The following is a 16,097-nucleotide window of genomic DNA, read 5'->3' as shown; positions in this document are numbered from 1 at the left end:
TTGTATGTGTTTAAGAGCGCATAATTTAGGAAAACAAAAACAATTTACTTACTTTTAGTTGTTGTTCTTGCGCTGTGATGTTTCTCCCAAGTCAGGTCAGAGATCTATGTCAAATCTCGCGAGAGTATGTTGTTCTAGATTAGAATCCCGCCCTTTAGGGGACAGCATTATGTCACGTGACACTGGCCTCTAAAAGACCATAGCATGAAAACAGGTTTCAAGCGGTTTCGAGTGCGGGAAAGTCGGAGAGAAAAAAAAAGTGAGCAAGAGAGAACTGTCCGTTGGTCGGTCGTTGAAGCTTTACCTTTTGTTCCAGCAAGGTAAGAATCAAAAATATATATTAGTTACCATGGCATGTAACACAAATAACGTTGCAAAGATGTCAAATATTTTTCAGTTGAGAAGACGGAGAGGTGGATGGCGTTAGCATAAATCTTTGATAGTTAGCTTCCACAACTCACATTAATTTTGTGGCCTTGACATTAAAGGCTTCCTTCATGAAATTTGCTATTTTGCGCTGCTTCGTTTGCTCGTAACTCTGTGAGCTTTACACTAGAGTAATGATACTTATATAGTTTGAAAGATGAGAGTTTGGGCTTTAATATGAAGTACTATTATTTGAAAAGGACGAGTTAGCATTGTCGCTACTGTGTTTTTCTTGATATGAGTATTTAGCATATTTTATGTTCTCTTCATTTGGCGCCTTGTGATCACATGATTATGCAGAGCATTCTGGGATGTGCACAGAGACAGAAATTGTGGCGGACTTACAAGTGTAAACTAATGTGAAATGTGCAGATAAGGAGGGGATTTAGGTGAAAGTGTAAAACATGTCAAAATCCCAAGGATGCGGAATATACAGGGATAATAAAGACGTAAGGGACAGCTACATGTACAAAATCCACATTATGAACAATTTTGATCCATATGAAAGACCCAAGACTTGAGCGCTGAAAATAACTTGTTGCTGCAGTAGCTGTAACATAAGAAAAATACATCATGAACATGTTATAAACCGGAAAAAAACATGATTTTCATTGGAGTGGGTCATAAATATGTCTAAGAATTCCACAGTCATTTTACTCAGACCGTTGGACGTGGCATAGCTAACTGGCTGTGATAAGAAAAAGTGGAAGCTGAATTTATGTTTTAATTAACAGAATGGAAAACAAAAAAATGCCAGGCAAAAAAAGGTTATGGGTTCCAACCCAGAAAATGAAGGACCTGCAGCACTCCCCTCTGCTAAATGAACAATCTGGTAAGTGTCTAAATAATACTGTCAACTGTTAGTGTGTCTGTTATATAGGCTTTATGTTGTGCTGCAATAATCATTACATATATGATTTAAAAATTAGGGGTGCACCGATCAATCGGCATCGATGTCTTTGAGCAGGGGCTGATCAAAATCGGTCCATATTTCCATGTGAAAACAATTTTTATGGTAGGGCTTTGGCATGTGATATATAATTACATATTGGCTAACTGGATGCGCTAACTGATGACAGTCTTTGAAGAGCATGGAGGTCAGCTCTGTGCCAAATGCAGCAGCTCTTGCTGTAGAGCGCAGCATGTAGATGACAATGTGCTTGTAAAAAAACATGAGGTTACGCTATCCAGACCTAGTTTGGGTATAAAGAGTTGGATTATATGCAGAAAAACATCCTCGGTAAAATCTGCTGTGTGAGTCTTGTCTGTGCTTGTTAAAGAGCAAGTAACGCCCTAAATACACTTTTTTTTTTTTGCTGAGAACCTGTATAGATGAGTGTCTAATGGTGCTGTGCACATGTGTAATCATAAGTGTGGCAGTTAAGTGCAACTTACTTTAAATTTAATATTTCAGCCCAAAACCATAATTATATCTCCATCTTCAGGTTAAAAACTCTGCTCCACATGTATGTGGAACCAGCTGTGGCTGATGGCTAAGCTGAAAAACGTGTCGTTATCAGCAAATTACTACGTGGCTGCACTGCACTGGTCTCCAGGTGAGGCAGCTGCACCTCCACCTGGCTCAGCCACTCACCTGCCGATATGACACGTTGGCGCTCTGAGCCGCTTGTCTCTTTAAAAAAAATGCCCTCCTCCCCTTTTTCATGCGCCGGGTGGGGGGGGGGGGGGTCTACTACTGCCTCAGCGCTGCTCTCTCGGTCCACCAGGAGACACCTCTTTCAGAGGCGTTTTCCTAACAGAAAGTGTGGATGAAATACGTCTCCACCCGTGCATTGATCCTCGCTTTAATCTGGATTTCCCCAAATGCAGTTGTTTTTTTTTAATACATGATGAACACACAGGATTATGAAACATTTTGGACATCTCCTGTGATTTAGTTTGAACAAATTTCCCTAACAGTTCTTACCAGTTTCTCTGATTGATTAAGATGATCTAGCCTGAAATTAGCACCTCTCTCTTGCTCCGTGCTGCACTGTAGCACACTGCGGAGGGTCAGATTGGCGTGAATCAGCTGATCTGAGTGATGATAAATAAATGTCAAAACAAAAATCGAAATCAGCCACTCAGGTTTTTCTCAAGATTGGTGATTGGGCAAAAAACTGCATCGGTGCACCCCTACAAAAGTAACTGTGTAAGTTGTTGTGACTAAATAGAAAATGTCTTAGTTGCTTTCTTTCTTCCCCAGGGTGTCATGTATTTGTCAGATGGGAAGACGGTTATACTGGCAAAATCTTTACAGGCGTTGACATTTTGTCAAGAGATGAGGCTCCTGTGCAGCTGCAAGATCTTAGATCAGGAGATCATGTTTTAGCAAAGTGGTCAGATGGTAAATTTTATAGGGCCACTGTTGAATATATTTCAGGGGAGGATCATTCTAAGCTGCCAAAAAGCCACCAAACTTCACAGAAGTCCTTTTTGAAAATGTTAAAAGAGAATGTGCCATTACACTCATCAGAGTCCAACACCATTATAAGAAGCCCACTGTCTGAACATGGTGAGGAAATCCCAGCCATGAATGCATCACCTGACGCGGGGCATGCAACAAGCCGCAGCTCCGGTGGCCCATCATCCTACAGGTAGGCTTACAATAATAATTACAAAATCTTGATTAAGTTTAGTATTCAGGGTTTTTCCTGGCTCAAATTGAGGCAGAGGTGGTACCATCCTGACCATGCACCAGCACATGCGTACTCTGTGCATTTAATTAGCCTCACTTTTTGAAAGGCTAAATATTTTTCCGTTAAATGTTCTAATCTAAGCTTCTGTTGATTGATTGAATATTCCATTTCACAACATTTCAAATGAAACAAAACTGGTTTGCTGCTAAAAAATATGAAATAAAACAAAATTATCAGGCTGAAATAAGACTCTTATTATAAAACGCTCAATAATGTGCACTAGATTGGTGTTTAGTTCCCTTTTTCCATCTTATATTTGTAGTTAAATTATTTTTTAATATTTGACCTACATTTCAGTAATATTTTAGGTTTGTATTAATAACACTCATCTTAGTCAAAATAACACATAAATATATCCAGTAAAATATAATGCATGTCATTAACATGCATTTGTATTGGAAATGGTAATAACATTTAATTTATGCTGCTAACAATGTAATGGTGGCATGTCTATTATGTACAGGTTGGCAATAATCCAGTTTAAATTATGTTCAAAGATAGAAGCATTTGTGAATTATATATTACAACAGCTTGCCGTACATCCGGCACCAGCAGTAATGTGACTCGTATCTGCAGCGGTTCTGATCCGTAGCGCTGCAGGATGCAGAATAAACAGGATGGTGGGGACTTTTCATCCACTTGTAGAGTTTAGTCTTTCTTAGTTTTACCATCATCATATGTTTTTCTGTGCGTCACTTGATCGTGAGACTGATCCCAAACTTTGGACCGGTTCTGCCTTTGCTGGTTCCTTTATTTTCCTCCACTGCATCCAGATGACCACACTGTGTGCCAGTAAAATGCATTTTTCTTACACGTAACTTCCTTTTTTTCAAGAAAGTTCTGGGGAAAATAGTAATTCAAAGATGTTGCACCAGTGCTACATTTAAAAGTAGACAGACACGCACAGACAGTTATTTTCATCGGACTGTACAGCCCTGCTCTGATTTGGAAGAGCCTGGGGGAAAATCAGGACGTTAATAGCACCAACCATAGATATGTACCACCAACTAGCGAGAAAAGCCATTTTTGATTTTTTTCTGTAGTGGTGTTTGCACTTTTCGGTGCACCGCTGCTGATACAGCGCCCTATAGTGACGCAACGCTGCAACTGCAGTTAAAATAACATCCATAAAGTTGGGGGCAGAGTGAAATCAGGCTGGGGCGGTCCAAAATTTGCTGGAGGCGGCCGCCACGCAAATTTGAATGCAGGAAAAACCCTGGTATTGAAATGTTGTTACGGCTTTACCTGTCCAACCTGGGTTGTAACAAATGTTCTGTGTCTAAGTATAAAACGATTATTTTATAGGTAATTCTGCCAGTTTTTTGTAATCATTTGCCATGTGTCTTTGTGTTTACTGAAATGTAATTTATGGTTCAATATAAATTTATGACAGCTCCAACACCATCAATACATCACCCTACGGAGACCATACACCCAGCCCATCACCAAAAGGCACGGACACTTCTCGTCCATCGCCCTACGGAGTCCATACAGCCAGCACATCATCGTATGGCCTTATCCACACCTCAGGTCCACCTCCCTATGGAGACCGTACACTCAACCCATCACTATATGGCCTCAACACTTCTCGTCCATCTCCCTTTGGCAGCTATACACCCAGCCCATTACTGTATGGCCTCAATACCTCAAGTCCATCTTCCAACAGAGGCCACTTACTCAGCACGCAACTATATGGCCATGCCAACCCAGGTCCATCACTCTATGGAGGCCAAACATCCAGCCCATCACTATATGACCTTGACACCCCTGGCCCTTCACCTGCAGCTGGTTTGCCAGGTAGTGGGGTCAGTCTATCTGACAGTGGAAAAGCATCTGACCAGCCACAAGACAGGAGAGATTCAGGCAGCTCATCTGATCAGGGCAACATTCCTCCTGGTCGCCAGGAACAAAATGCATGGACACCATGTGATAGATGTAAGGGGGAGGTTGAAAGAATTCTACAACAAAAGAGAAAGATCGATGAAGTCCTCTCAAGAATAGGCAAGTTATTTTTTTTTTTCCAATTTGTTCATGATGTTATTTTTTTCTTATAACGTATCAGTGATTGGAAATTGAACACTTTATGTATTTGAATTATCTTTTTAAAAAGACAGAAAAATATGCTATTGCATTACACCTGGTGTGCGGCCCAGGGGCCATTTGCGGCCCTGGGAATGATTTTGCATGGCCCTTACTAGCATTTTTAGAATTATGCAATTAAGTCTGTTTAATATTCTATGTTCTATGTGCTGCTGACCTCTACTTGGGACGTTGTGGTTCGGTGGGCAGAATACTTCGAAGACCTCCTCAATCCCACCGACACATCTCCCAGTGAGGAAGCAGAGTCTGGGGACTTTGGGTTGGCCTCTCAAATCTCTGGTGCTGAGGTCACTGAGGTGGTTAACAACCTCCTCTGTGGCAAGGCTCCAGGGGTGGATGAGATCCACCCGGAGTTCCTTAAGGCTCTGAATGTTGTGGGGCTGTACTGGCTGATGTGTAGGGTTGGGCATTTAGCATCGATTGGAACCAGTTCCAACTGTTCATTTTTCCCGGAATCGCTCAACGTTTAATATTTCAATTCCTAGAATGTCGACCGGAAGAGGAATCCGCGGCCAATCTCCGTGAATAATAAACGTGATCTGCAAATGATATCACAATGATAGTTAACGTGATGAGCGGAACCAGGACCAAAATTCCAGGTGGGCCGGCTGAGGTCGGTGTTTTTAGTCGTCTCTTTGTTTTTTTCGGAACTGTGTCCAGTCATGATGTTGCAGCTCGGCGGGCAGGGACGACCACTGGAGTTATTTGCTCTTTAAGAGGCTTTTATTTCGTAGTTTTATCAATGAAACACACACACTGCTCCGTTCAAACTTCGTGCTTGGAGCTGCCGTGAGACTCTTCGAGAGATGTTCAAGGACACTACGTCAAAAGCAGTTCTCTGATACACCAAAGGTGCGTTCAGTGACAACTTGTAAATAAGACTTCTCTTAACAAAAACTGTTCACATGAACTAAACATGAAAAAAAAAAACTCAGATAGAAGTACTAACATTTATTTAGGAAAAGGATGTGTTTTGCATCTCCTTTGATGGAGTTTGGTGGACTGCCTCGTTGACCGACATCTGTAGCAGTGAGTACCGTCATGGCTTGCCAGGCTAGAAGAAACTGAATCGATACCATCACGCAGGTATCTAGTAAATACTCAATACCAACGTTAGATCAATACTATCGATATTTTAGATCAATCCGCCCAGCCCTAGTGAAAAGTGACCATTTGTGTACAGACACCTCCATGCTGCAGCAGCATTCAGTCCAAACAGAAAGTTAAATGTAGCCGCTATCGATAACTGTTAACTCAAAATACTCGACGACGTCGTCTCATTCCAAAAGCTTTATTCCGCCGCCATTTTCTCCCCGCACACCCAACAACAACTCCCGGGCTAACAGAACTCACGCGATATAACAGAAAATAACAAGTTAACAATCTCCCTCTTTATTTTTAAAAATAAATTAAAAGTATAAACACATCCCTGTAAACATTTGTATATGTATGTGTATATATATATTCATATAAACAAAAAAAAAAACATTTCAACGCGCTTTGCTTTACTTAAAGCAAACTATCATAGCACACAATAAACAATAGTGCATTTTAATGCAAAGACAACTTCGTAAACAAAGGATTACAGTATCCAGAGTCCTTGATCTAGTGCCTTTAGAAGGGTCAAAGGTGATAAGTTAACATAACAATCTAACAGATTTTAAACATTAAAACTCAACAGAAATGGTTCAGAAGGGAAATTAAAAATTTCACAACTTTGTGTGTGATTTATAATTGTTATTACTATTATTATTATTAATATTATTATTAATTATTTATTGTGGCAGAAGCTGGTGTGGTCCACCAAGGAGAAGCTGCTCTAGCATGATGAATTTAATTATTCTACAGGTTATTGTTCAGCCTTCTGACGCTCACACACACGAGTGTTAGTGAGCGACTGCTGAAGCTCCGTGTGTGTTTTTATTTCTGCAGTGAGACAAACTCACCTCACACCATCCAGAGTTTGTTCTTTAAAGCTTCTATTAAATCCACCGTGTTGACGTCTTTTAACACGTTTCCTCTACACTGCAGGAGTTAAAGTTTACATCACGGAGTAAAAGTTCAGCAGACGTGTTTGTTTATATCTGGGTGATGGGAGGGGGACTCGGTGCTGCACACAGACAGCTGGTGTGATCAGCTCTGAAAAGCGTTGATCACAATTTGCAGATCACGTTTATTTTTCTAGGAGATCGGCCGCGGATTCCTCTTCTGGTCGGTATTCTAGGAATCGAAATAATAAACTTTGAAAAATTCCGGGAGAAACTTAACAGTTGGTCCCGGTTCCAATCGATGCCCAACCCTAGAACTAACATAGCTAACTAACTAAATTAAGTTAAAAAAATGTTTAAGTCCTTTTCTTGAGGAGTACTTGTTGATTGTAAGCAGCAATAGACAGCTTATTAGCTTGACTCCCATATTCCATTCAGAACTGACAAAAGCTCCTCAGATGAGAAGCAAAACGTCTTCAAGAGTCCAAAAAAGTCCTGGTCCTTTAATGTGAACACTTTTGGGTCGTGTAGTCATTTATTTGGTTGTTTTAAATTGCCTGCCAATAAAGCTTTGTAACAATTTTAAAGAGTATCATGACATTTTCTCACCCTTGCATTGTTTCTATACCTCTCCTTCTCAGATCCAGATCAGCTCGGAGAGCTTCAGACTCTTTGTGATCTCATTGGAGTAAGGCATCGTGACAGCCCATCCTCTCCATTAGGACAGCAGGAGCTCTTTCCAGGGAGTGGTGTGTTCATCTCATCGTTCCGCCTTGCTGCCATGAATCAAGCATCCAAACCACATAGCATGCGCCTGTTTCATGCACTTTTTGATCATTTATTTACTGTCGAGGAGTGTCAAAATGCAGTCCCCTTTGGTCGCCCTGGCAATAACCCCTCTGGAAAGGAAGGAAAGCGGGTCCTGGACCATAAAAAAGTGGATGCAATCCTTAGTAAGTGTTTTTCAAAATTAGGTTTAAAGGCCAAGGTACTGTGGATAATGATTATATTCAGTCTCCAATTGAGCAATATCACACTCGAGGTCATGCGTTGTTGCTGAATATCAGCACTGGTGTGATCATCTACGGCACTCAGCCTGCGGCCTCGTGCCTACAACCAAATCACGCCAGTGCTGATATTCAGCAACAACGCATGACCTCGAGTGTGATATTGCTTTTATACAACAGTTCTACCTGCTCATTTTTTATAACAATAAGCAACAACAGATTATGATTTGTTCATTTATTTAATCATTTATCAGGCTATGCCAACACAAATAGTACCAACACAAAACGGAGACTCAGACAAGGCTGTTGCTAGGCGACAAACATTTTCTACAATAACTGTTAGAACGGGTGTGCACAGTGGAGTGATACTGTTTGTGAACAGTCCCAGTGCTGTTATAGTCCAATATCAACTCTTGAAGTCTCTTGACCAGTCAAGTCACTCGGTCGGAACTAACTGTTGTATAATGGTAGATAATGTCACCTCGGTCAGAAATGTAGAAATATTGTGTTTCAAGCTGTTTTTTTACATTTATCAAAAAAAAAAACTAATCAACCGTGACGTCACTAAATGCGCCAGCTAGTTTGACTAAATAGCTGTATAAGACCCCAAATAATATCAAATCACCTCCAAGACTCTCCAAACTAACGGGAATAGTGCTTCTGATTCATAACACAGCATTGGAAAAATGAAAACGTTTTGTGTCCTAATTTAGAACGCCGCCCTTTGGGTGCTTGGGCGACTCCCATTATATTGTTTTACATTATTTGGGAATTGATCTAATATCTCCTAGAAAACTCCAAATAGCACTAAAGTTGTCAGGGTGAGTAAATGAACAAATTGCATGCTAGAATTAAGGTCCAAGTTGCAAAAAAACAGTACACACCTTTTAAGTTTTTTCCAGTTAAGTATAACATACTTTATCCTCATCTGTGTTTCATATTTATGGCCTAATGAAATAAACATGCTGATTTTCACTTATTTTACCTGAAATAGATGTCACACTGTTATGTCCTTTTAACCTGAAGTGTGGTTGTGTTAGCTGTCTTTTTGTCTAATTACTCATGCCAGACTTTGATGTTCTTGTCTTATAGCCTATGTCCTGAGATGTGCCACTCTACCTGGTTGGGAACAAATTGAAGAGGCCAAGCTCAAGAAAGCCTTTGTCAACAAATGTAGGGCCAGAGCAGGTTCTAAGGAGTAGGATACTGCTATGATATACAGTATGTGGTCTGCTTTTTCTCTTATCCATTGTTGTTTTTTTCTTGTTAGTCATGGACCATAAGTGTTGAGACATTTCCTGCCAAGTAGGGTTGCAGGGATTACCTGGTTTGACTATTGACCACAAATGTCTCCAACGCGGCCTATAAAACAAAAAAGACAACAGCGCGACTTGCACCGACAAAAACAAAAGTGAAACTGAACATGCAGAACATTGACAAAAACCATTAGGACTGCTCCATTTCCAACTAGAAAGCGGTTGAAGTCTCCTGTGTAAGAATTTATCTAATATATCTGAAATATTCCCCACACGAGAGACTTTAACCACTTTCTAAATAGAAATGGAGCGATCCTGATGGTTGTTATCACTGTTCTGCTTTTGCTGCGTAAGCACATTCAGTTCCACTTTTATTTTTGTCCGTGCAAGTCGCGCTGTTGTCTTTTTGTTTTTTTATAGGCCGCATTTGAGAAGTTTGTACGGGGGGTTATCCGTGGTTAATAGTCAAACCGGTTAATTCCTGCAACCCTACTGCCAAATTAGTTTTGGGATTTGGTTGTACTCGCGTTATAGGCAGTATTTTCTCGTGTTTGTTTTCACATGGTCCAATACCAAGTGGATTTGTTCCAGGTTTCTCTGCAGGATTGTTTGTTGTTGACAGTCTGGAAGTATTGATAGTATGTCATTCTGATTGACCTTAGAATTATCTATCAGTTGTTAAAAAGTCAGGTGTAGTTTTTTTTAAAAATATATATTAATCCTTGTTTGTAAAGTTAACATGGTTAAGGCCTGACTTCAAAGCAAGGGGGTTAGTAGACAATGACATAACTTTTATTTTTGTATTGAATTTAATTTTTATCTTATTTATTTTATATTAATGTATTTTGTTGTAATGGTTTTAAGAAAAGTCAATACGCTGCTACCCAAATATGAATGGTGTTCTAATTGTGCTAACTAAATAAAGTGTTAAGCGCTTAAGTATTTTTGTATTTTTTACAGTCAGTTATAATCACTACAGACTTACAATTACATTCTTAATTTCTTAAATTTCTCAAATATGGCTCAGATGGTTCTCATAGATGGCTTTGGTAAAATAATTAAGAGAAATAATGAAGACACGGAAGAGACATTGGACACACAATGATGAGATCTCATTTAGGGCTCATTCTTCTCAGATTTGTCTCATAAATTTCTCAGATTCATCTCATGTTATTCTCCTTAATCCCCTTTTAAAATAACAGACGTAATTGAGATCAGAACCATACCATTATGAGATCTCTTCTGTTTATCCCAGTTCTAAAGTATTGCTCAAACAGGTCTCTCAACTCAACCTCATTTGTCTTACTGATGTCTTTTCTCTTTTCTCTTTTTAGCTTATATCTTGCTCCTAAGGGACCCTTAGGAGAAATTATTCAGAAACAAATGATCACAGAATGAAACACACAAGAGATTCTCAAAATAATCTCAAGAGATGAGATTGAACAACTGATGAGCAACACATTTTTTCCTATGGGTGGGCAACCAGTGGAGTGAGGCTAAAACCGGGTTCATGTGCTCATATTCATGAGTTCTGGTTAAGAAACATGCAGCAGCATTTTGCACCCGCTGCTGGAGTCCAATAGCAGATGCACTGACCACTGCATACAGTGCAGTGCAATAGTCCAGACGAGTGGTGACAAAAGCGTGAATTACTGTTTCTAAAAGCTGCTTGGAAAGAGCGGGTTTTATTTTAACAAGTTGCCTCAGTTGAACAAAAGCTGAATTTAACCACTGATGTGATCTGGGTGTCAAATTTAAGGTCACAATGTACTTTCACACCCAGGTTTGTGATGAGCTGCTTGTTGTTCTGGGCCTGGTAACCTAAATCAACACTGGGGATCTCAGTGGACCTGCTAGAACTGCCAAAAATTATTACCTCCATTTTCTCGTCACTGAGATTTAGAAAGTTTACTGAATAAGTTGTTTGCACTAATCCAGGATGACACAGAGGTTCTACCGGTCCACGGAGGACTGTTGAAATGTGGGGATCACCTTTTAGATTGTGTGTGTGTGTGTGTGTGTGTGTGTGTGTGTGTGTGTGTGTGTGTGTGTGTGTGCGTGTGTGTGCGTGTGTGTGTGTGCGCGCATGCGTGTGCGTGTGTGTGTGTGTGTGTGTGTGTGCTCTGTCTTCTCCATCCCCAGTGAGTCGTGGAGGATGACTGCTTATACTGAGCCAGGATCCTCTGGAGGTTTCTTCCTGTTAAAAGGGAGTTTTCCTCTCCACTGTCGCTGCATGCTTGCTTAGTATGGGGATTGCTGTAAAGACTCTGACACTAGTCGGTGACTTGATGTAACCTGCTGGGTTCCTTTTATAGGAAACTTTTTACTGATTGGCTTAATGAACTGACCTGTATTGGAATGATTACTGTGTGAAGTGTCTTGAGGCGACTCTTGTGGTGACTTGGCGCTCTATAAATAAACTGAACTGAATAAAATTGAACTGGCTTTGGATCTCAAAGCTGTTGTGAATAATCTAACACATGCAGAGGCAAAACTTGGAAGTGCTTTTGATGAGCCATTGGGACCTAGTTCACACTTTGAATATTTCATGGGCAACACTGCCACCTGCTGCCTCAAATGCAGACATCCTGCTATCAGATCAGATTTCCATTACATAGAGTTAAACTTTTTAAACAGTAAAAGCATGCAGTGTTTTTTGAATGCACCAGTTAACGTTAAATGAAAATTTTAGTTAAATATTATTGTTCGATTCAAATGAATCAAACACATGCATACTTTTCTCCTGTGGTGAATATGCCAAAGGTGGAGGCCCAGGGGCCATTTGTGGTGCTTGGAGTGGTTTGGTGTTGTCGCAGTTGTCTGACATTTTCTCTCCAGCAGGCTGCCGATACGGATTGATATGGAACTAGGATTGGGACAATATTCAGCGTAACTTGTGCCAAGTTTTGTAACTTCGAACATGTTTCATCACATGTAACTTTGGATTTGTAACTTGTAACTTTAGTTTTCTAACGTGTAATTCTCAATTCGTACTTGTATTTCTTGTTTTGTAACAGGACCATTGTATTTTGTAGATGTATTTTTTATTTTGTAAAATCAAACTTTTATTTTGTACATTTACTACTCATTTTGTAACATCAAACATTAATTCAGAAACATGAAACTTTCATGTTGTAACTAGCAGACTTCCAAATTGAATGGAGTTTGAATATTGTACAAGTTACGCTGAATATTGTCCCAATCCTAGTTCCATAGTTGACACGTTCTACCGTTTTTATGTCTGCCCAATACTACTGTAGACCTTTTTTGAGCAGCGCAAGAAATAAATAATCATCTGCAAACTACAGTTTCAGACATTTCAGTTGTTTATGGTCCTGAGGGCCCGCCCACTTCCCAGCAAACACTAAACACATTTTAAAATGAAGTATTACAATTAACAGCAGTAGGTAAAAAAACTAAAAGAATCAACAAAACTAACAATGTGGATGTAATCTGACGTGAAGAAAAGAACCAGGAGTGGTGAGTTAACTTCTAATAGCTTCAACTTCTGCATCACGGTCCTGCTTCCAGCAACAGGCTCGTTTCCTCTTCTGAAGCCTTCTTCCTGGACACGGGTGTGGCTGCAGACCCGGACACTGCAGGTTCACGCTTCTACAGTTGTTGAGATGGTGCCCCATTTCATAGTGATCCAAGATGGTTGACAATCAAAGAGTACATACTGAAGGTTAAACACATTATTTGTTTAATGGCATCAAAGTAAATTCTAAACTAAACGTGATTGTTGAGTTAAATCTGAAAACAAGTTAAGTTTAAAGTGATTTATGCTGTTTATCACATGTAGGCTAAGACAGTGGTTCCCAACCTTTTTCCCAAGGGACCCCGTTTTTTACCAGTAAAATTTTTGACGACCCCCCCCCCCCCCCCCCCCCGCTCCCATTCTCTCTTCCAGTACAAACCGTATTAAGAAATGATAAAATTGTTCAAGCACATTTTAATATGCCTTGATTCAATAGATAACAGTAATAGTAGGCTCCAGTACAGAACAAAGTCATTAACAAAACCAAACAGAGCATAATGTGCTTGACAGTTTGTATTACTTTTCTGAACACATTGTTTCTTGTAAACACTGATAAATCAATCATTCCTTTCAATAAACATTTGACACATAAAAAATACACTGAGCAAAATGCTCTTAAATGTGTATATTACTGTTTATACTAGATTATTTACTGTAAATGCTGTGATTAATCAACCAGTCCAATCTTTAATGAACTTTTGACACTTGAAAATAAAACAGTGAGCTGAGCAAAATGTTCTTAAAAGTGTGTTACTCTTTCTGTACTAATTATTTCCTGTCTTAATATCAGTAAACTTTTCACTCATGAAAAAAAATGTGAGCAAAATGTAGGCTATAAACAAGTAATAAATGAAGTTTTAACCCCTTAAAGTGGAGAGGTCCTGGCGACCCACTGAGAGGCTTTGGCGCCCCCTTGTGGGGGTCGGGACCCCCAGGTTAGGAACCACTGAGCTAAGCAAGGAGCCAGAGGTGTGGACTTTAATCACATTACTCGAGTCAGACTGAAGTCATTCATTTGATTACGTTAGACTTGATTTGAAAAAAAAAAAACATAAAATAAGTTGGAGTTCCATAATTATTTTGTTCTTATCCTGCACACAGAGTAGCAAAGATGACTAGTTTTTACCTTGTCTAGGTTAATTTCTGTAACTTGGTAAAACAGCTACAAGGGTATTATTTTAAATTTAGACAAAGGCCACCAGTAAAAACCTCCTATTAAATTGTTTTGACACAAAATCCCTAATACTTTACCACCATGGAGCTGAACACTCACAAAGGGAATGTCAGACTACACTTTATCTAGCTTGGTAATTTTATTAAGCTCAGCTTAATAAAATAAAGGTGTGGAGACAGTTCTCCACACCTTCATCTCCTCACGCTTAGACTACTGTAACTCTCTTTTCACGTGTCTGAGCAGAACCTCCCTAGCCTGGCAAGCCAGACTAAATAAATGTATTATTTAGTCTGGCCATGCTCCATTGACGGCTCTCGGTTGTGGGGTGGGTTCTACCGTTGTCTTTCGAATGATCTCCGCATTCCACTGGACAATGAATGTGACATACTCTTGTTTCACTCTGTTGCATCATCCCACCCACCAGGCATATAGAGTGCCTTGATTGGCCCACAAAGCAGATAAAGCTCTGTGATTTGTTCACTAAGCAGATAGAGCACTATGATTGGCCCACCATTATGGACCAATCACAGCTCTTTATGTGTTTGAAACCCCTCTAGAGAGTTGTGATTGGCTAGCCAGAGTCCTGGTAGGAGCTGTGGAGGTTCCAATGGAGCATGCCTAGACCATTCTTTGCAAAGCAAGAATTTGGTCTAGTTCACTAGGCTAGAACCTCCCTGAACGTCTACAAGTGGTTCAGAATGCTCGGCTTCTGACCAAGTCCTCCAAACACACCCACATCACCTCACTTCTCCTCCAGCTTCATTGGCTGCCAGTCAACTTCAGGGTTCATTTCAAGATCCTGGTTCTGGTCTATAGGGCCTTACATGGACAAGCACCATCTTACATTGGTGATCTTCTTAGTCCCTACACCCCCAGCAGGTCCCTGAGGTCCAGTGATCAAAGCCTACTGGATGTGTAGCACCAGGATAAAGGTCAAAGGTGACAGATCATTTGCTGCTGTGGCCCCCAGACTCTGGAACTCTCTCCCCCTGAGCCTGAGATCAGTGGACTCAGTGGTCTCCTTTAAAAAGCAGCTGAAGACTCACTTGTTCAAGCTTTGGCGTGACCTTCTTCACCACCCTTTCTTTCTGCTCTTTCTACCTATTCCGCCTTTACCAGGATCCACAGATTACCCCCTTTCCTATAAATGTCATCTCTCCCTTTCCTTACTTATTAATCACATTTATTTTTTTCATTTGTTGTCATTTGAAACATATTTTGAAACCTTAATTTTTTGTTTTTGTAAAGCGCCTTGTGATTTTTATTTTGAGAGGCACTATATAAAAGATTGTTTTCTTTTGTTCATTCTTTGATTTTAGGTTGTGTTGGTGTGTTTTCAAGTAGATAAATACATGGATGAATGAATGAAAAGTCACCCATCAATCTATCTGCACAACAGTAGACCTGGGCCTAAGCTGAGATCAGTGCTGGGCATAGACACCTACGAGTAGGGTTCAAACTACGAGGAAGCTAAGGGGAGCCTGGCTCACCTGAAAGGGTAACAGGTTTCCTGGAAGCCCTCAACATACAGTACACACTCAGGACGACTCCAAAAAAAGATCCTGGTTCTACTTATATTACATTATTTACGTGGAGGCTCTGGGGATTCTTTTGAGTTGAGAAGACACAGAGCGCATCACCTATCTTGTGCTCTGGCGGCGCAGCGCACTATTTTTTCCGGTCGGTAGATCCTTTTGAACTGCTTAGTTCCAAAGTAACTCATGAGGTAAAAATATAGGAAGCCAGGCATCAGTTTTTCTGCAGGATTGAGAGGAGATGCAGGAAGATTAGAAACAAACAGGACAGAAAAAAAGTCACATAAAAAACAAGAAAACGAAACAAAGTGTTTAAAAGGGAAAATGTAGGTAGATTTATCCCCACTGCACACTTTAACTACAGGCTGACACAT

General features: G+C 40.2%; 1 protein-coding gene across 2 annotated transcripts; it reads left to right on the top strand.

Moving 5' to 3' along the window:
• The first annotated feature begins 204 nt into the window (after positions 1-204).
• LOC129165171 (transcription elongation factor SPT5-like) lies at positions 205-9,642 on the top strand. Of its 2 annotated transcripts, none has more exons than XM_070553313.1 (5): positions 205-320; positions 1,161-1,258; positions 2,810-3,023; positions 4,519-8,166; positions 9,313-9,642. In XM_070553313.1, exons 1-4 carry the CDS (start codon positions 205-207, stop codon positions 5,177-5,179), a joined length of 1,089 nt encoding a protein of 362 aa, XP_070409414.1. In that variant the 3' UTR covers positions 5,180-8,166; positions 9,313-9,642. The 2 variants fall into 2 exon arrangements, with proteins under 2 accessions (XP_070409414.1, XP_070409413.1); XM_070553312.1 differs by having other exon boundaries at positions 2,633-3,023.
• The last annotated feature ends 6,455 nt before the right edge of the window (positions 9,643-16,097 follow it).

Source organism: Nothobranchius furzeri, chromosome 7 (genome assembly GCF_043380555.1).
Source record: "Nothobranchius furzeri strain GRZ-AD chromosome 7, NfurGRZ-RIMD1, whole genome shotgun sequence".
NCBI lineage: Eukaryota > Metazoa > Chordata > Actinopteri > Cyprinodontiformes > Nothobranchiidae > Nothobranchius > Nothobranchius furzeri.
Note: the sequence above shows the minus strand (reverse complement) of the source record. Positions and strands in the feature narration are given on the sequence as shown.

Coding starts and splice junctions, on each gene's coding strand:
- LOC129165171 (XM_070553312.1), top strand. CDS start 205: ATGAAAACAGGTTTCAAGCGGTTTCGAGTGCGGGAAAGTCGGAGAGAA. Junction 1,259..2,632: donor TCTGCTAAATGAACAATCTG/GTAAGTGTCTAA, acceptor TTTCTTCCCCAG/GGTGTCATGTATTTGTCAGA. Junction 3,024..4,518: donor GGTGGCCCATCATCCTACAG/GTAGGCTTACAA, acceptor AATTTATGACAG/CTCCAACACCATCAATACAT.